The sequence below is a fragment of the Rhamphochromis longiceps genome, linkage group LG3, assembly GCF_057381845.1.
Source record: "Rhamphochromis longiceps isolate RC_006_pf linkage group LG3, R_longiceps_female_GT1.1, whole genome shotgun sequence".
Taxonomy (NCBI): domain Eukaryota; kingdom Metazoa; phylum Chordata; class Actinopteri; order Cichliformes; family Cichlidae; genus Rhamphochromis; species Rhamphochromis longiceps.
The window spans coordinates 71,813,627-71,833,469 of NC_140559.1; the positions used below are offsets into that span (position 1 = coordinate 71,813,627).

The 19,843-nt window shown below is 41.7% G+C and overlaps 1 protein-coding gene across 1 annotated transcript in view; it reads left to right on the top strand.

Annotated features, from left to right (window-relative positions):
• The first annotated feature begins 2,209 nt into the window (after positions 1-2,209).
• LOC146676677 (protein NLRC3-like) overlaps positions 2,210-19,843 on the top strand; it is a 157,268-nt gene continuing 139,634 nt past the window's right edge. Inside the window, exons 1-7 of the mRNA XM_085402108.1 lie at positions 2,210-2,329; positions 2,442-2,591; positions 2,698-2,811; positions 12,594-12,670; positions 12,787-14,578; positions 16,044-16,220; positions 18,059-18,235. Coding sequence (XP_085258234.1) covers positions 2,241-2,329; positions 2,442-2,591; positions 2,698-2,811; positions 12,594-12,670; positions 12,787-14,578; positions 16,044-16,220; positions 18,059-18,235 — 2,576 coding nt within the window. The 5' untranslated portion in view covers positions 2,210-2,240. The remainder of the gene's footprint in view (positions 2,330-2,441; positions 2,592-2,697; positions 2,812-12,593; positions 12,671-12,786; positions 14,579-16,043; positions 16,221-18,058; positions 18,236-19,843) is intronic.

A 19,843-nucleotide genomic window follows, 5' to 3' on the forward strand; every position in this document is an offset into this window, starting at 1 on the left:
CTGTGCTGAGGCAGGGTGAGTGTTAACACCGCTCTGACATTACTGTGTCTCTGTGGCGGGAACAACAGGCTCCGTCAGTGGAGGCAAAAATAATCAGACTTTGGTTTTTCAAAGGAAACAACTTTATGTCGGAAGTTCCCGCACGCTCATTGGATAACGATGTGTCAATCTCGAGCTATTAGCCAATGAGCGTGCGGATTCACAGAAAGACCCGCCTTTATCACGGGACTTTAAAAACTACAATGGCGACAGAAACTCCGTGAGTGGAGTTCAGGGTGACGTTATGAAACTGTGACGTTTGAGCCACTTCCCGTTGATCGTGAAACTGATGGTTTCTGGTGTTTGGGTCTGTTTTTCTGTATTTATGCAGATAAAGTGTAAACTCAGATGAATTATACCATCAAATGTTAAAGGAAAATATCAGGATGAGTGTCTGTGAGCTGAGAAGGACGTGAAGCGAGCAGTTTATCCCAGAGCTGAAGCTGCTCTGTGTGCAGAGATGAGCTCAGATTCCTGCTGTGATTGATCAACAGTCACAGAAATGTAGACTTGTAGTTATTACTGCAGTATGGTCACAGCAGATACTGATAAACATGTATTATGAGGATGGATGATCAAGTTTCTCACTCTCTCCTTTAAATCTCAGTTTTTTCTTCTTCACAGTTTATCTGTTAATTTATTAATGAATAACACTGAAAGAGTTTCTGTTATATTTCCCCTTGAACATCAGCTTATTAGGGCGGCATTAGGAAATAGCCCCCCTCCAAAGAATGAATCAATGAATGATGATAATAATAAAATGATTCAAAAGCAGAGCTCAGAGTGGTAGAATGGTCAAACATGGATCCACGGGTGGTTCAACTGCATTTGGTGACGTGACTAAAGCAAATCTTTCAAATAATCCCACCATCAACGGGATGTTGTCTCCTTTACTACGGTTACTTTACTTGGTCACCGTGTGAATTTCTTTGAAATGAACCAAATTCTTTTATTTGTTGGTTGTTGCATATTTAACCTCTACAGTCAGGAAAGGAGGAGATGAGGCCTCAACAATGTTGGGTTGTAGCTGTGCTTCAGGTTAGAGTGAGTGTCCATGGAATAAATGTAAGTCAGTGAACTGGAAACATGACTGTGTTCAAACTTTGTTTCCTTTTTATAATGAGTCTAATCAAAGGTGGACAGAAGTATCTCCACTGTGACTTTTCTGTGTCACCATCAGAGCTTCTGCACAGTGTTTCTGGGGCAGATAACATTGCAGCATTATGGAGACATTATGGAGACAAAAAGAAAAGCGTCTGGACTTCTTTAAGTTAAACTTAAAGAAATCCAGACGCTTTTCTTGGACTGTTGGTTTCAGTGTTGAGTCTCATTCACACACTCCCTCAGACTCTTCACACACACTGATTTGCTGACATAAACACACTCCTGTGTGCTTCACACACACACTGAGGACCATCTACAGACTGTGAGCTCCGTCTTCTTTGTCTTTGGAGCCGAACTCTGACAAAGTTAGGAACAAAACTTTCTCCAGCGTGTGAACTTTCCTCCTAGACTCAGTCTGAGCAGTCAGACCACATATTTCTAAAGCAGCACATGAAAGTGTGGCTCACACACACACAGGTGAAGGAAACAGCTGCAGTATTAAAAACTGCTTCACTGTCTACAAATATATGAACTGAATGTTTCTTTCAGGCTGTAAAAACCTTATTTATCCTCCATTACAGTCCTGCATTCAGAGCATTACTTCTGTTATATTAGTACATGTATTTTATTCTGATGAAGACATAAAACTCTGAGCTGGATTGAATCCATTGAATCAGAGTCCAGGACTCAGACTAAACACACTGAATGTGTCCTGAGCTCAGCCGCTGTTCCACAGTAACTGCTGTCAGAGTCACTGTTACTGAGTTAGCTTAGCTAGCAGAGCAGCTAGCAGTTAGAGTATGAACTCTGTAAGCAGTCAGCTCGGTCCTGGACATGGTTACTGACATAAAGCTGCTCTCTGCAGCCATGTTTGACCTGCTGCTTTGTAGGACTACAGTAATGGAGGATTTGGAGGCTGAACTGGGCTCTGTGACACTTTTTGTAGTGAACTGATGAAAGCTGCGTCTCAGATGGATGTTAGTCCAACACATCAGACACGACCTCTGCAGCTCTCAGTTGATGTGCACATGAATGATTTGTGTTTCCTCTGCAGGTGAAGGTAGAAAGTGTGTGTGAGCTGATGTGAATTGAGCAGCATGGATCAGTGTGAGGACAGAGAGGAGGGAGCCCCTCCCTCTAAAAGCACTCTGTGTGGGGAACATGAGAGCCAGACCAAAGCTCAGAGGTGAGATGACCATCTCTAACTGTCCATGACTCTTCTCCATGTCACAGCTCAGCACTCACATCACTGCTCCATCATTATTCACACTCATACCTCTGTGTGTGTTGTTTTAAAGCCCAGAGCTGTGGGGCGTACCAGGCTCAGCTGGACATAACCCTGAAACTAATCCAGAACCTGGACCTGAACCCAGCTGTGTTTCCTTAAAGAGCAACATGTCGAAGGGTGTTGGTGTTTACTTTAACAAAAGACTGTTATGTGACAAAGAGTAAGTACATTATTTTTATGAGATTGTTCATCATGTCTTTAACTTAATATTTCCAGTTTTTCCTTCCTGTCTCATGAAGCTGTGACATTTATTGTTTTTCTTTTAGGATCAATAAGAGGCCAGAATCTCCTGGACCTGAACCCAGCTGTGTTTCCTTAAAGAGCAACGAGTCGAAGGATGCTTTTATATACTTTAAAGGCTGTTCTTCTGCTGCTGAGAGGTAATGTGTGTCTAGATGTTGTTCCTGACTCTGTATTTCTGAATAAATCCTCATGTTTAATATCAGCTCAGCTCTTTTTCACACATTTCTATGTTGGTATGTGAAGCGGTGTGTGTTGGAGTGTTTCCACAAACACAGCAGTCAGAGTGGAAAGAGTGGATGTTGTAGGAGGTGTTTGTGTAGTGAAGAGGCTGAGTGTCTGTAGGACTCCAGCTGCTCCAGCAGGTGTCTCCTTTGTGCTTTGCTTCAAACACAGTGTAGGGAGGAGCTTCCACTCAGGTGTTTCAGGTGTTGCTGGATGGAGGAGGACAAATAGTTTTTCCCTTCAGTGACACTTCAGCAGCTCAATGTTCTGGGAGATGTTTGTCTTTATGAAGGTTTATGGATTCTTGTTCTTACTTTGGTTAAACTGAGCAATACATTTTCCATCTAACATTTAAAGTAAATTTCCAGGTGAATAAAAGATCTGCAGCTGCAGCCTCTGTGATGTTTCACAGTCTGAAAGTAACAAATTCAACCAGAGTTCAAACAAAGGCTTAATATACGTGTGTGTTTGATATAATGCCAACAAGTACAAACAGGTGTTCTTACAGGTCTTAATCACAGAGGTCTGATAAGTCTGGTGACTTTCACACTCAGCAGTTTTGCTGCCTTTTATTTTATATTGGCCTTTTTAAAGCCCTTCAAAGTCTCCCACATTCATACAGAGCTTTTAACACCAAACTCCTTTACAGTCCTTCTCCTCTCACACACGATCACACGACTGATTTGTCTGCAGCAGCTGTGTTACTGCTAGTATTTTATTATGTGTGTAATCTCCTCATATTGTTCCTGTGGTTTAGTTTGACTTCCTTCTGCAAACTCAGCTGCTCTGTTGCTGATACACGTCTCCATGAATATGATTGATCAGATGCTGCCAACACCATGTGTTTCATGTGAGCGCTCAGCTGAAACCCTGGGTTGACTTATCGAGTTAATAACAAGCTTCACGTGACTGTGAATGCTAAAGTGAATCCAGATAAAGGAAAGAGACCCTGCTAATGTTGGACTCACTTCTTAGTGTAGATCCCAGGAGGAAGTTCAACATAGCCATTCTTTGTGCTAGCTCGACCAAACCTGAGACCACAGTGCAGGATAATGATCATCATCTGTCTCTGTCAAGGACATTTAAACTCCACAAATAACAAACATAATTATATTTGATCATTAAAAATATGTTTTCACTTAAAAAAGCATGAGCACACTGGTGGATTAATATGAGGTGCCGTAAGGGACATTATTACTGAAACGCTCTCACACACACTACTGAAACGCTCTCACACACACTACTGAAATTTTAGCTCTCACACACACTACTGAAACGCTCTCACACACACTACTGAAATTTTAGCTCTCACACACACTACTGAAACGCTCTCACACACACTACTGAAACGCTCTCACACACACTACTGAAATTTTAGCTCTCACACACACTACTGAAACGCTCTCACACACACTACTGAAAAACCAAGGCATTTCAGTTGAACAGGAAGGCGTTTCAGTCGAACAGGAAGGCGTTTCAGTTAAACAGGAAGTTAATTCTTGACAAGGAAACTGAAGGAAAAAGTGTTAGATTTCAAACAAACCACTACACAGATGTCTACTCAGCAACCTGTTAGTTAGGGGTGGGTTTTTATAATCGATTTATTGATTAAAATCGATTCTGGCTTGGATAACGTGAAATCGATTCATTAAAATCCTGAATCGATTTTTTTATATAAATTTATTTTACCCGAAATGCCAGAATCTCTGGTGAAACCTCACAAAATTTCAACAACCACCAAACAGCTAAGACAGTAAATGAGAGCAGGTACACGGCTTCTGCACAAAGACGTAAACACACAGCGCGGACCCGCGGATCAGAATCAGTGAGATGTCGCCTTTCTCACCCGACAGCACGGACACGGTCGGGGCTGAAAGCCGACAGCTCGCTGACTCTGATCTGTCGGCAGGTCCGCGCTTTGTTTTCACCCCGTTTTTGCGCCGATTCTAAAGCTGTTAGTTTGATCTCTCTCCAAACAATATTGACTGAACCAGCAGCAAAAGAAGATCCAAACTGCGCTTCACATAAACATCGTCATGAATTCCCTCACTGTTTTGCTTCCACCACGATAAAATCACACGTCTCTCTCTCTCTTTCTCTCTCTCTGTACTTCAAGAACAGTTTCCCGTCTAAAAATCTGTTTTCTGTATTATTCGCTTGCTTGTTATGCACAAGTCTACTGTTGTTTACAGCGCAGTCGGCCGCTGTTTTTTTTTTGTTTCATTTTACATACTTCCGAAAAGAAAACCTAATTTCTGCCGTTCAATACTGAATAAATTTAAACTTTTTAAAATTATGCAAAATGCAAAACGTTAGCCGTGTCTCTAATAAAACCGCTGTAACGTCAGAGGTAACGTTCATATGTTAATGGTTTTCTTTCGTTTTTGATGTACTGCAGAATATTTTTTATAAAATCCCAGGCCAGGAAAACCACCTTCATGTTTTTATGTGTTTTATCTTCAGCTACTTTGACACAAAGGCATCTGCTGTGATGCTCACACCTTTGATAAAGTCTTGCGTGTGTCAGCTTCCTTTTTTTAAATACAAAAATATGTAAATGTACTGATCTGAATTATAATATTTCTGACTGTCAAAATTCCCCATAATCAAATCGAATTGAATTGAATCGAATCGTGGAACAAATCGATTCTGGACCTTAGTGAGACAGCTGCATTACTTAACAATATATTAGCCTCAGCATAAGTCAAAATTTAGAATAGCGGGAGACGTGCATTATCCTGGTTATTTTTTTGGCATATGTGCTTTTTGTCTTTTTTTTAGCAAAGAAAAATATCTTAAAATCATCAAAAAAACCAGGGAGAGAAGGCTTAGCGTTCCTCCATTTAGCACAATGGATATGATATTTACTCAAAAGTATTGTTAAGATATTCATTGTGTGTACTCATGTTGTACAGTGTTTAACTGCATTATGGTTACTGTGGTTTAACAGAGACAGTATTTTAGTTGCCACCACAAGGAGGCACTGTTTCATTGTAAGAGCACGGATGCTGCGTCATCACGCCCCTAAGAAAAAAAAAAAAGTATACCACAACGAAAATGGCACCCATGAGAAAAGTTTTGCCGCATGTTGATGAGGAATAAAGTTCCCAAAAATATTAAGGACATTTTTGCCTCCGTCGTCATTTTCCTTCGAGTTGATCGCTGTCGATGCTGCAATACTCAACAAGTATGATGATGTTAATAATGTCTGAGACATCCAATGCTAGATGATCCATATAAAAAAAATTATGATGTAATTCAAACAGTGGCACATCATTAATATTTAGGGAAATCCAATTTTTTAAGTTGCACCAAATACATTGTGTGATAGGGCATAGGAAAAAAAAAGATGTTCTAGGGTTTCATTTTCATCAGTACAAAAAGAACACTGATCCACCTCAAAGCCAAATCTCTTTTTTTAGAAATTCTGCCACAGTATTAGTTTTGTTTAAAGTGTGTTTCTTTAACTTTAGGTAGAATAGGCTATTTCATAAATTTTTAGTATGCTTTATCCAGTGTATATGAAATAACTAAATTAGAACCATGCCATGTAACCATTCTGTTGTAACTATGAAATATTTTGTCTTTGAAGAAACTACTAACAAATTTCTTATTGCATTTTTATCAAACAGCTGACATTGCCCTAGCAATAAATTTGGGAGCACTGATGAGAAATTATTGTATATCATAAAAATTTTAATCAAATGAAGCAGAGGCAGTGGGACCAGGTCACAAAATTTGTTATATTCTCTTTGAGAACAGTTTAGACAATATTTTTCTGAAAAGTCTGTGTAACTTAGAATGACACCGTTATCATCCAACAAATCTGTTATGAATATAATATTTTTGTTCAAACCAGTCACTCTTGAAAATTGATTTTTGATTAAGTGTTATTACCCTATTATTCCATAAGGTTGAATTATGGGGAGAAGTTGTGGGTAAATCGCATTTTCCCAAAAATGCAACGTCTGTTTTGGAAAGTTTGATATCTTTATGGGGATTTTATTTGCCGCAAAATCACATTTCAAAATAAAGTCTAATCCTGTATACTATTTTATTAAACAAGAATCATGGGATGTGGAGCTAAGTAGAGTCTGGCTGTGACAGACAAGATTTTAACCATTTAATTCTAAGGGTGCCAACCATAAATTCCAATTCTGGAGTTTTGATACCACCTTTATTGTATCCCTTCACAAGCTGAGATCTTTCTATGTAATGGGTTTTATTCCTCCACAAAAATTCGAACACATTTCTATTTATGGTTTTCATGGTATTTATCGTTTTTTTATTTTTTATATTGTTTACGTGGCGCAAAAAAGGTTGGGGACTGCTGTACTAGCAGGTTGCTGAGTAGAAATCCTTGTAGTGTTTTGAAATATACCACTTTTTCCATCAGTTTCCTTGTCAGGAAACAACTTCCTGTTCAGCAGAAATGCCTCTGGTTTCAGTGGTGTGTGTGAGAGCGTTTCAGTAGTGTGTGTGAGAGCGTTTCAGTAGTGTGTGTGAGAGCGTTTCAGTAGTGTGTGTGAGAGTTTTTCAGTAGTGTGTGTGAGAGCTAAAATTTCAGTAGTGTGTGTGAGAGCTAAAATTTCAGTAGTGTGTGTGAGAGCGTTTCAGTTGTGTGTGTGAGAGCGTTTCAGTAGTGTGTGTGAGAGCGTTTCAGTAGTGTGTGTGAGAGTTTTTCAGTAGTGTGTGTGAGAGCGTTTCAGTTGTGTGTGTGTGAGAGCTAAAATTTCAGTAGTGTGTGTGAGAGCTAAAATTTCAGTAGTGTGTGTGAGCGTTTCAGTTGTGTGTGTGAGAGCGTTTCAGTAGTGTGTGTGAGAGCGTTTCAGTAGTGTGTGTGAGAGCGTTTCAGTAGTGTGTGTGAGAGCGTTTCAGTAGTGTGTGTGAGAGCTAAAATTTCAGTTGTGTGTGTGAGAGCTAAAATTTCAGTTGTGTGTGTGAGAGCTAAAATTTCAGTTGTGTGTGTGAGAGCGTTTCAGTTGTGTGTGTGAGAGCGTTTCAGTAGTGTGTGTGAGAGCTAAAATTTCAGTAGTGTGTGTGAGAGCGTTTCAGTTGTGTGTGTGAGAGCGTTTCAGTTGTGTGTGTGAGAGCTAAAATTTCAGTAGTGTGTGTGAGAGCGTTTCAGTAGTGTGTGTGAGAGCGTTTCAGTAGTGTGTGTGAGAGCGTTTCAGTAGTGTGTGTGAGAGCTAAAATTTCAGTAGTGTGTGTGAGAGCGTTTCAGTTGTGTGTGTGAGAGCGTTTCAGTAGTGTGTGTGAGAGCGTTTCAGTAGTGTGTGTGAGAGCTAAAATTTCAGTAGTGTGTGTGAGAGCTAAAATTTCAGTAGTGTGTGTGAGCGTTTCAGTTGTGTGTGTCAGAGCGTTTCAGTAGTGTGTGTGAGAGCGTTTCAGTTGTGTGTGTGAGAGCTAAAATTTCAGTAGTGTGTGTGAGAGCTAAAATTTCAGTAGTGTGTGTGAGAGCTAAAATTTCAGTAGTGTGTGTGAGCGTTTCAGTTGTGTGTGTCAGAGCGTTTCAGTTGTGTGTGTGAGAGCGTTTCAGTTGTGTGTGTGAGAGCTAAAATTTCAGTAGTGTGTGTGAGAGCGTTTCAGTAGTGTGTGTGAGAGCTAAAATTTCAGTAGTGTGTGTGAGCGTTTCAGTTGTGTGTGTGAGAGCGTTTCAGTAGTGTGTGTGAGAGCGTTTCAGTTGTGTGTGTGAGAGCTAAAATTTCAGTAGTGTGTGTGAGCGTTTCAGTAGTGTGTGTGAGAGCGTTTCAGTAGTGTGTGTGAGAGCGTTTCAGTTGTGTGTGTGAGAGCGTTTCAGTAGTGTGTGTGTGAGAGCGTTTCAGTTGTGTGTGTGTGAGAGCTAAAATTTCAGTTGTGTGTGTGTGAGAGCGTTTCAGTTGTGTGTGTGAGAGCGTTTCAGTTGTGTGTGTGAGAGCGTTTCAGTAGTGTGTGTGAGAGCGTTTCAGTTGTGTGTGTGAGAGCGTTTCAGTAGTGTGTGTGAGAGCTAAAATTTCAGTAGTGTGTGTGAGAGCGTTTCAGTTGTGTGTGTGAGAGCGTTTCAGTAGTGTGTGTGAGAGCGTTTCAGTTGTGTGTGTGAGAGCGTTTCAGTTGTGTGTGTGAGAGCGTTTCAGTTGTGTGTGTGAGAGCTAAAATTTCAGTAGTGTGTGTGAGAGCGTTTCAGTTGTGTGTGTGAGAGCGTTTCAGTAGTGTGTGTGAGAGCTAAAATTTCAGTTGTGTGTGTGAGAGCGTTTCAGTAGTGTGTGTGAGAGCGTTTCAGTTGTGTGTGTGAGAGCGTTTCAGTTGTGTGTGTGAGAGCGTTTCAGTTGTGTGTGTGAGAGCGTTTCAGTAGTGTGTGTGAGAGCTAAAATTTCAGTAGTGTGTGTGAGAGCGTTTCAGTTGTGTGTGTGAGAGCGTTTCAGTAGTGTGTGTGAGAGCGTTTCAGTTGTGTGTGTGAGAGCGTTTCAGTAGTGTGTGTGAGAGCGTTTCAGTTGTGTGTGTGAGAGCGTTTCAGTAGTGTGTGTGAGAGCTAAAATTTCAGTAGTGTGTGTGAGAGCGTTTCAGTTGTGTGTGTGAGAGCGTTTCAGTAATAATGTCCCTTACGGCACCTCATAGATTACAGAAACACGAAAACTGGTTAACAGTAAAGTTAATTTAGGTGTAAACAAAGTGTCAAACATACTTAAGTAGAAGGACTGATGTTTGTGTTAAAATACCCTCTTAAAGCTGAAATACTGATTCAACTTCTTTCTCCAAAAGTTGATTCAGTTCATCTGGACGTAGCGTTTTGTGGGAGAAACATTTCGTCTCTCATCCAGGTGACTCCTTCAGTCTCAGCTGACTGCAGGATTCAATCTTATAAACAGGACATTTGCATAATAACTGAAACCAGCCCACTGAAGGAACAATGGGCTGTGAGGTCAGTTCCTTAATCTTAATTATGCAATTCTCATGACCGTTGATCAACAACCACTGATCAATGGTCATGAGTACCATTCACAGAGAGTTGGGGAATGGCTGCAATCACAGCATGTAAGATGGTGACAGATGTACCCTTAGGCCCCCTCCTCAATTCAGAGATGGTCTTTCCCTTTTCACGTAAATGGCCTCCTTGACTCCGCCTTCAAACCAGCGTTCCTCCCTGTCCGGGATGTTACATCCTCATCATTGAAAGAGTGTCCACTGGCCTGTAGGTGTAAATAGACTGCAGAGTCCTGGCCTGACGAGGTGGCTCTTCTGTGTTGTAGCCAGAGGTTGTTTGGTTTCCCCGATGTATAAATCCTGCCAATCGTCCTGCACTTAACAGCGTACACTATGTTACTCTGTTTGTGTCGGGGGACCCGATCCTTGGGGTGGACCAGTTTTTGGCGCAGCGTGTTTTGGGGTTTAAAAGCCACAGAGACCCGGTGTTTAGAAAAAGTGCGACTCAGCTGCTCCGACACTCCTGACACATATGGGATAGCTACAGGTTTTCTCTTAGGCAGCGGTTGTCCTTCTCTCCTGGATCGACTGGAACTTTCTTTAGGAGCCTTTCCAGCTTTGACAAAAGTCCAGCTGGGACACATTTACGCTACGTCCAGATGAAGAGAATCAACTTTTGGAGATTTACTTTCCTGGATGATTGAGAATGCATCAAGACGTTCCTCCTAAAGTGTTATTCAGAAAAATGACAAAAAAAGTTTTAAAAATAAGGATTAAAATATTACAAACTATGTTTTTGAGTTTCCTGATGTAGCACAAAAATATATGAACATAACTGTATATAGGACAGATATTTTACGGTTCTTTTAGGCAGCACCAAAAAACAAAAAGACTATTTTTAAGCTGTCTGAAGTAGTGAGTCAACATGTCACACTGGGTCAAAGGTCAGGGAGTAAAAGTGTGTTTTAAAGGAGGTTTAAAAGCAGCGAGTGAAGGAGCCTGTCGAGGTAAATCGTTCCATAACTGATCAAATTCAGTTGGTGGACCTCTGTGTGAAATCAAGCATCTGGTTCACAGAGAGGATAACCCTCACATGGGCTGTACAACATTATATAGGGAGACATTGTATTTTTATTTTATTTTTTATTCCTATTTATTCTATTTATCCCCTTTGTATATTTTATTTATATCTGTCTCTGTATTTATATGTGTGTGTGTGTGTGTGTGTGTGTGTGTATGTATGTATGTGTATATATATATATATATATATATATATATATATATATATATATATATATATATATATATATATATATATAATAAAACAATTCTGTAACTGTAACTTCGGTCGTTGCTGTGCTTTTTGGAAGTCGAATTTCCCAGAGGAACCCACCCGAGGGATTAATAAAGTTCTATCTTATCTTATCTTAAAAACAGAGATTATAGTAGCCATCGCTCTCTCGCATGGACGTGGCAGTCTTGCTGTCTGCTGCGAATCCTCCCCGTACCTCCGTGACCTCGTCTGGTATCTGCTCCCTCCTCTGTAAGAGACAGTAAAGGAAAACACGTCTCTGCCTAGTCTTGAAAATCTAATCTTATCATCCATTGTTCTTCTAGGGCCTCTTCTTCTTGTGGCCTCAGCTAACTGCTAATATTTAAATGGCTAACATCAACATGTGTGCCAGCCAGGTTCACATTTATGATGAACTATGATTAATTAACTGATGTTGAAACTGGAGCTTTACTGACCTCTGAAATTCCTCCTAAAGTGTTATTCAGTGTTGTGACAGTCAGCTGCTTCAGCTGCTGCTGGGATGGGCTGTGGCAAAGAGAACAGAGAAAATCCAAATCAGAGTTTTTCTCTGAATTAAAAGGAAACAACAATATATTCTACATGGTGAAACTGATGGTTTATGGTGTTTGGGTCTGTTTTTCTGTATTCATGCAGATAAAGTGTAAACTCAGATGAATTATACCATCAAATGTTAAAGGAAAATATCAGGATGAGTGTCTGTGAGCTGAGAAGGACGTGAAGCGAGCAGTTTATCCCAGAGCTGAAGCTGCTCTGTGTGCAGAGATGAGCTCAGATTCCTGCTGTGATTGATCAACAGTCACAGAAATGTAGACTTGTAGTTATTACTGCAGTATGGTCACAGCAGATACTGATAAACATGTATTATGAGGATGGATGATCAAGTTTCTCACTCTCTCCTTTAAATCTCAGTTTTTTCTTCTTCACAGTTTATCTGTTAATTTATTAATGAATAACACTGAAAGAGTTTCTGTTATATTTCCCCTTGAACATCAGCTTATTAGGGCGGCATTAGGAAATAGCCCCCCTCCAAAGAATGAATCAATGAATGATGATAATAATAAAATGATTCAAAAGCAGAGCTCAGAGTGGTAGAATGGTCAAACATGGATCCACGGGTGGTTCAACTGCATTTGGTGACGTGACTAAAGCAAATCTTTCAAATAATCCCACCATCAACGGGATGTTGTCTCCTTTACTACGGTTACTTTACTTGGTCACCGTGTGAATTTCTTTGAAATGAACCAAATTCTTTTATTTGTTGGTTGTTGCATATTTAACCTCTACAGTCAGGAAAGGAGGAGATGAGGCCTCAACAATGTTGGGTTGTAGCTGTGCTTCAGGTTAGAGTGAGTGTCCATGGAATAAATGTAAGTCAGTGAACTGGAAACATGACTGTGTTCAAACTTTGTTTCCTTTTTATAATGAGTCTAATCAAAGGTGGACAGAAGTATCTCCACTGTGACTTTTCTGTGTCACCATCAGAGCTTCTGCACAGTGTGGAGAAAGATCCAGAAGCAGAGCTGGACTGCAGACAGCCAGTCAGAGCAGCTGTGTACAAAGTAAGACTGAACATCTGTCTGCTGATGGACTCATTTCTGAAAACTGGACTTCTTGTGTTGTTCAGACATTGAAGAGTTTTCTTTCTCTTTAGTCTCATTGTTTTTCTTTCTTTCAGCAGATGTTGGTCTGCAGGAGGTTTTAGATGAACATAAGATCAGTCTGAGGAGGAGATGTGAACGTGTGACTGAAGGAAGTGATGAAACAGGAAGTAGAACCCTCCTCAACACCATCTACACTGAGCTCTACATCACAGAGGGACAGAGTGAAGAGGTTCATACCCAACATGAGGTGAGGCAGCTGGAGACAGCTTCCAAGATGGACGCCCTCCATGACGCTCCAATCAGGTGCCAGGACATCTTTAAAGCCTTACCTGACCAACAGAGACCCATCAGAGTGGTTCTGACCAACGGCGTGGCTGGTGTTGGAAAAACCTTCTCAGTGCAGAAGTTTACTCTGGACTGGGCAGAGGGCTTGGAGAACCAACATGTCAGTGTGGTGGTTCTGCTTTCATTCAGGGAGCTGAACCTGATCAGAGATGAGCAGTACAGTCTTCTGGAGCTGCTCCATGTTTTCCATCCAACATTACAGAAGGTCACAGCAGAGAAGCTGGCTGTCTCTCAGCTTTTGTTCATCTTTGACGGCCTGGATGAAAGCAGACTTTCATTGGATTTCACCAACAGGAAGCTGCTGTCTGATGTCACACAGAAGTCATCAGTCAGCCAGCTGCTGACAAACCTCATCCAGGGGAATCTGCTTCCCTCGGCTCTCGTCTGGATAACTTCCCGACCCGCAGCAGCCAATCAGATCCCTCCTACATGTGTTGACAGGCTAACAGAAGTACGAGGCTTCACTGACGCCCAGAAGGAGGAGTACTTCAGGAGGAGATTCAGTGATGAAGAGCTGTCCAGCAGAATCATCTCCCACATGAAGACATCCAGGAGCCTCCACATCATGTGTAGTATCCCAGTCTTCTGCTGGATCACTGCTACAGTTCTGGAGCACATGTTGACTACAGAGCAGAGAGGAGAGCTGCCCAAGACCCTGACTGACATGTACTCACACTTCCTGCTGGTTCAGACAAAGAAGAAGAAGAACAAGTACCGTGAGGGACGTGAGACGAGTCCACAGGAGCTGACGAAGGCTGATAGGAAAGTTCTTCTGAAGCTGGGGAGGCTGGCGTTTGAACATCTGGAGAAAGGAAACATCATGTTCTACCAAGAAGACCTGGAGCAGTGTGGTCTGGATGTGACAGAGGCCTCGGTGTACTCAGGAGTTTGTACAGAGATCTTCAAAAGAGAGTGTGTGATCTTCCAGAAACCAGTCTACTGCTTTGTTCATCTGAGCATTCAGGAGTTTCTGGCTGCTGTCTACAAGTTCCACTGTTTCACCAACAGGAAGACAAAGGTGCTGAAGAACTTTTTGGGAAAAAAATACAACAAGTCCTCTCTGGATGATTTCCTGAGCAGAGCCATGTATAAATCCCTCCAGAGTAAAAATGGCCACCTGGACCTGTTTGTTCGCTTCCTTCATGGCCTCTGTCTGGAGTCCAACCAGAGACTCTTAGTAGGTCTGCTGGGTCAGACAGAGAACAGTCCAGGAACCATCCAGAGAGTCATCAACAACCTGAAGGAGATGAACAGTGATGAAATCTCTCCTGACAGAAGCATCAACATCTTCCACTGTCTGATGGAGATGAACCACCTCTCATTATTTCAGGAGATCCAAGAGTTCCTGAAGTCAGAGAACAGATCAGAGAAGGAACTCTCTGAGATCCAGTGCTCAGCTCTGGCCTTCATGCTGCAGATGTCAGAGGAGGTTCTGGATGAGTTGGACCTGCAGAAGTACAAAACATCAGAGCGGGGACGACAGAGACTGATTCCAGCTGTGAGGAACTGCAGAAAGGCTGGGTGAGTCCAGATGTGATCATTAACATCATTGATCAGTGTAGGTTAGTAGTTTAATTTTGAAAATAAAATCAGATTGTAACCACAAAGTGTTTGTGTCCGTACGCTGCAACCTTCCACACCATTCCTTTATTGTACAGACTCAGCAGCAGCTCCATGGATCCCAAATCCAAGAGTGGAGAACAGATTTGAAGTGTGTCACATCCATGCAGTCACAGCTGTTTCCACCATGTTTCCACTGATATTAATCCTGTTCAATGACACGTTTCATATCAGTGAATATGTTCTTTAGGACGTCCACTGACATGTTTAAGTGTCCTGCTGGAAATCACTCAAATCATCCATGAAATCCATGAAAAATCCTTTTAGTGTTTCTAACTTCACCCTCTGTCCTCTCTCTCTCTCCATCCTCCTCACTGCTTCTTTCACTGATAATCACACAAACATCGTATTCAGCTACAAAATAACACAATAATATCATCTGATGATCATTATTATAAGAGCAGGATCCATATTTGATATCAGAGTAACACACTGCTTGGTTATGTGCAGTCATCATCAGTGACTGTGGGTCAAACAGAAGCTCTCTGATTGGTTGCTGACCTTGGTCACCTGTCCACTCTCACCTGTTTGTGTTTGCTCTCTCTTTGCTGTCTCCATCCTCTCTCTCCTTTCTCTCCCTCTCTGTCTTTGTACGTCACTCAGGTCCAATGGAAACAGTGACCTTTACAAACCAATCAAAGACAAACTGATCCATGTCAGGTTATAACAATATTCAAAGTGAATACAGGCTGCTGCTGGACACAGACAGGTAACATCATTTTGACTTGCTGTCACCTGGATCTGGACTCATAAACACTGAAGCCCTGAACAGGAATACAAATCATTTTCTGCCAACTAGCGACACACCAGCAGATAATGGCTCAGAAAGCTCAAATGAGCCAATCATTTCTGTGTTTAGTTCCCCTGAAATCAGATCTGATATCAGCAGCTCTGAGTTCATTCATCATTATTGTCCAGTGATGAGATTTCTGCTCCGTTTGGTAACAGTCAGCAGGTTTTTCCTGCGTGTGGACGTGAACAGTCGTACCTGACAGCAGGTAGCAAACAGAGATCATCTTTCCAGCTGGAACTCTTCACTGAGCTGAACTCATTCAAAATGTTCTGGAGTCAAAACAGGAAACAGTCCAAATGTGTGTCTTCACTCTGACTCTGGATCAGATCCATGAAAAAGCCAAAAGCAGATTAAAGCCAAACAAAGATTCTCATTAAAAGTCTGCAGGTCTGAGAGAGACTCAATCGTTGTGTCATGTCAAACACAGTAAGAGGAGCTGAAGCACAGATGTGAAGAGCAGATTCATCAGATTATGACCTCACTCTGTTTTGTCTTCATATACATTCAGTCTGTGTTTATAATGCAGATTTTCTGCTTTTATAATAACACATTTTATATTTTCTATCATCACAGACTGACTCGGTGTGGACTCTCAGAGTCTCACTTTGAAGTTGTGGCCTCAGCTCTGAAGTTCAGCCCCTCCCATCTGACAGAGCTGGACATGAGTAACAACTACAACCTGCAGGATTCAGGTGTGAAGCTTCTGTGTGCTGGACTGGAGAGTCCAAACTGTCGACTGGAGACTCTGAGGTGAGTTCACTGACTGCGGCTGTTGTTGTTTTTCTATATTTCAGGTCTTTGATGTTTGAAACTTTCTTTAGTTCCTAAATGTTCAGGATGTGTCTGAAGACAAATGTGAAGAAGTTTGAGTGCTTTCAGAAATGTTGTCTTTCCAAACGACTGAACAAGAGTTTTTCCTTTTGGCTCCAAACAGAAGTGACAGACTTGAGCAGGGTTCATTTAAAGGCTGACAGAAGTGGAGTGGTGACGGGGAGATGTTTGACAGGACAGTGTTTCAGCCTCCACAGGTTCATGTTGTGCTCCATCAGTCAGTGAAGATGAAGTCAGTGCTGATGAGGCTGTAGAGTGTGTGAGGGATGTGAATGAGGATGATGAAGATCTGATGATAGCAGATAAAAACAGGCTGCAGAGACTTTGAGCCATACAGGGCACACAGTGTGTGTACAGAACAGCTGAAATCATTATGGAGGCCTCACTGGAATATGGAAGCATCACAGCACAGCTTCAGTGAAGCATTAAAGTCTCTGATATGAGATGAGAAATGAAGCAGCCAGAGCTTTTTCATGAGTGGAAATCCACTGTGACTGTGAGCTGCTGCTACAGCCTCCAGATTAGCCAGCAGCTCATCCTGCTCAACATTTCCTCACCAACTTTAATGGAAGTGTGATGTTTTCAGCTGGAGTGATGGTCAGGGTGGCCTCCCTCTCCTCTTCTTCTCCTCTTCCTCTTTCATTTGTAAAGCCACTTCTGCTGCTTTCATTCATTTGGAAGTCCTGTAGCTGAGTTTGGGAGAGACTAACAGCCTCGGCAGCAGAGGGGAGAAAGGCTGTAACACCACCACTTTACTCTGTTCTACCTGTCACATCATTTTATCAGGAAACAAATATGCTCATGTTTTTACTATGTTTGTCTTGAAGATGTAAGAAGATCACATGGTGCTTTTTATTATTGTGTTGGTTTGTTTGCTGTCTCTTGGATGGAGCCCAGCTGTGCGTGGCCCCTGGGCCTGTGGTCAGAGTGTGTGCTGGATAATCCGGCCCAGGATGAGGCCAAACTGACATGGGATGAAATGTCTGTCACATAATTGAGCTTTGTGAGAAATGTACGACTTTAATGTGAAACGTTCAGAGTTTTTTCTCTTGTTGTGTTTGTTTGAAGCTGCTTCCTGTTGGCTTCAGCTGTTTGGAGTTTCCATTTTCTAAACTTCTACATTCTGAACCTTCTTCAGCTCTGAACAGATGATGAAACACTGAATGATTTCAAGCTCAAACTGAGGCCTGTGGGGTACTATCAGCCACTGAGACAGTACACACATTTATATGTGTTTGTATATGAATATTTCATACTTTAAGACTGCCTGTTTATTTAAGGGAGATGAACAAAATACATTGGAATTGTACAAAATAATATCATGGATGATAAATTAAATAGATTTTAAGTAGATGCTTGTGCATTCTTAAAGTCTTATATGTTGAACTGAACTATGTGATCTGTTCAAAGCCTTAATCTTAATTTGAAGTGAAATGTGCATTTTGAGTTTATACACTATGTATATAAGGCGACCGTTTCCTTTTGCAGTATTTTTGTGTGGTGTACTTTTCTATGTCTTAACAAAAGGGGAACAAAGGTGTTTAAGTTCACCTAGGATGATGTGTTTTAATTTTCACATGGTCTTGCTTGAATTTGACCCTGACAAAGGCGTATGAACTCTGTCAGCTGTTTGGAGTTTCCATTTTCTAAACTTCCACATTCTGAACCTTCTTCAGCTCTGAACAGATGATGAAACACTGAATGATTTCAAGCTCACACTTTGTCTAATAAACTTACATCTTTCATTCTTTATACAGATTGAGGGACTGTGGTTTGTCAGAGATCAGCTGTGATTATCTGGCAGCAGCACTGAAGTCCAACCCCTCCCATCTGAGACAGCTGAACCTGAGCTCCAACAACAAGCTGCAGGATTCAGGAGTGAAGCATCTGTGTGGTTTCCTGGAGAGTCCAGGATGTGGACTTGAAACTCTGGGGTCAGTCAGCATGTTTTAGTTGTGCTGAGATGAATATGATGTGAAAGTTGTGCTGACACTAAACTGCAGACATCAGGCTGATATTATACTGATCCACACTGAGGATCTTCATGGTAAAGTCTGTTTTCTTCTTCTCTGGTTTAGTCCATTGACTGCAGCAGAACAATGTTCACATTTCAAACAGTGAGACTCAACGTATGGCCCGCGGCCCACACGCGGCCTGCCCACCTTCCCTGATTCAGAGAGAGGGGACCCTGATTAACTGTGTAGTGTTCTTCCTCACAGTTCTAAGTATCAGACACAACAATGAATAATCCACAGCTGACTGTCTTTAGCAGGTCAAAGGTCACGGCACACAGCAGACAGTGGGAAATATTATAACTCTGATCATTTATCAGCACATATCCATATGTATAAAAACAAAGCTGACACTGTGAGACTTGATCAGAGGTGTGATCATCACAGCAGAGGCCTTTGTGTCAAAGTCACTGAGGATCAAACAGAAACACATGAAGCAGATTTTCCTGTTCTGGCTTTTTATAGCAGATAACCTTCAAAATATTCTGCAGTCCATCAAAAACTGAAGCAAACCATGAATCAACATGTGAACATGAGCTGATGCTGCTGAAGTGAAGCAAAGTTACAGAGGTTTGATTACAGACACAGCTGAGAGTTTGTAATCTGTCATCATTTTAAAAGGTTTACATTTCTTCAGTATATCCACATTTGCAGCTGGTACCTCAACCTCCACTTGTCCAACACAACTGCTGTCCACTGCCTCCATGACATTGTGATTTTGCTGTTGGTCTTCTGTCAGATCTTCATCAATCACTTCTGCACGGGGCACACCTTCAGACTCTGCAGCTGCATAACGAAAGCCTGTAAGATAAAATTAGACATAAGGTAAATGTACACCAATATTCCAATGACAGGTGTGTGATTCATCTGGAAGTTATGTGCGGATTAGTGTACAGTGATAGCAATTTAGTATGTTTTTAGAGGGGGGGGGGGGTTGTTTACCTCCGATGGGTGCTCTTTTTCGCTTCCGTTGCGTACGCCTTGCGTGCCGGTCCGAGTCTGATACAGGTATGTCGTCATGCCCCATGTGCAGTGTTGGTTCCCAGTCTGGATTTGTTACATCCATTTCATATGCTGGTTTGCCTGCAATAATGCCAAATCATAAGCTACTCAGTCGACATGATGTGGTTCTGCAGCATCACACATTAGCATGTTTTATCTCATTATCTATGACCTCAGCACGTTGAAAATAACACTAAAAGCCTTTCAAGAGTGATATGAATTAATTTAGAACTCACCGGAAAGAAAATGCCGTGAGCAAACCAACAAAAAGCTGGGGATTGCAGAGAACTCGATATCCGCTCGTCTCACCGCTGCAATCCAAGCCTGACGTCTTTGTTTAGTAATATCGGATACATGGGATCCCTCACGTTGCCTCCAGGATGGAAAACGATGAAAAGAGAGCCCGTTATCCAGCTTCTTGCCTTCACGATCGTGTGATCTAACGTTGCAACCGACAACACAACACGTACGATCCATAGCTGAAATGGTATCCTTTGGCTGGCCTACTGTCATGGCGGAAGGGGGCAT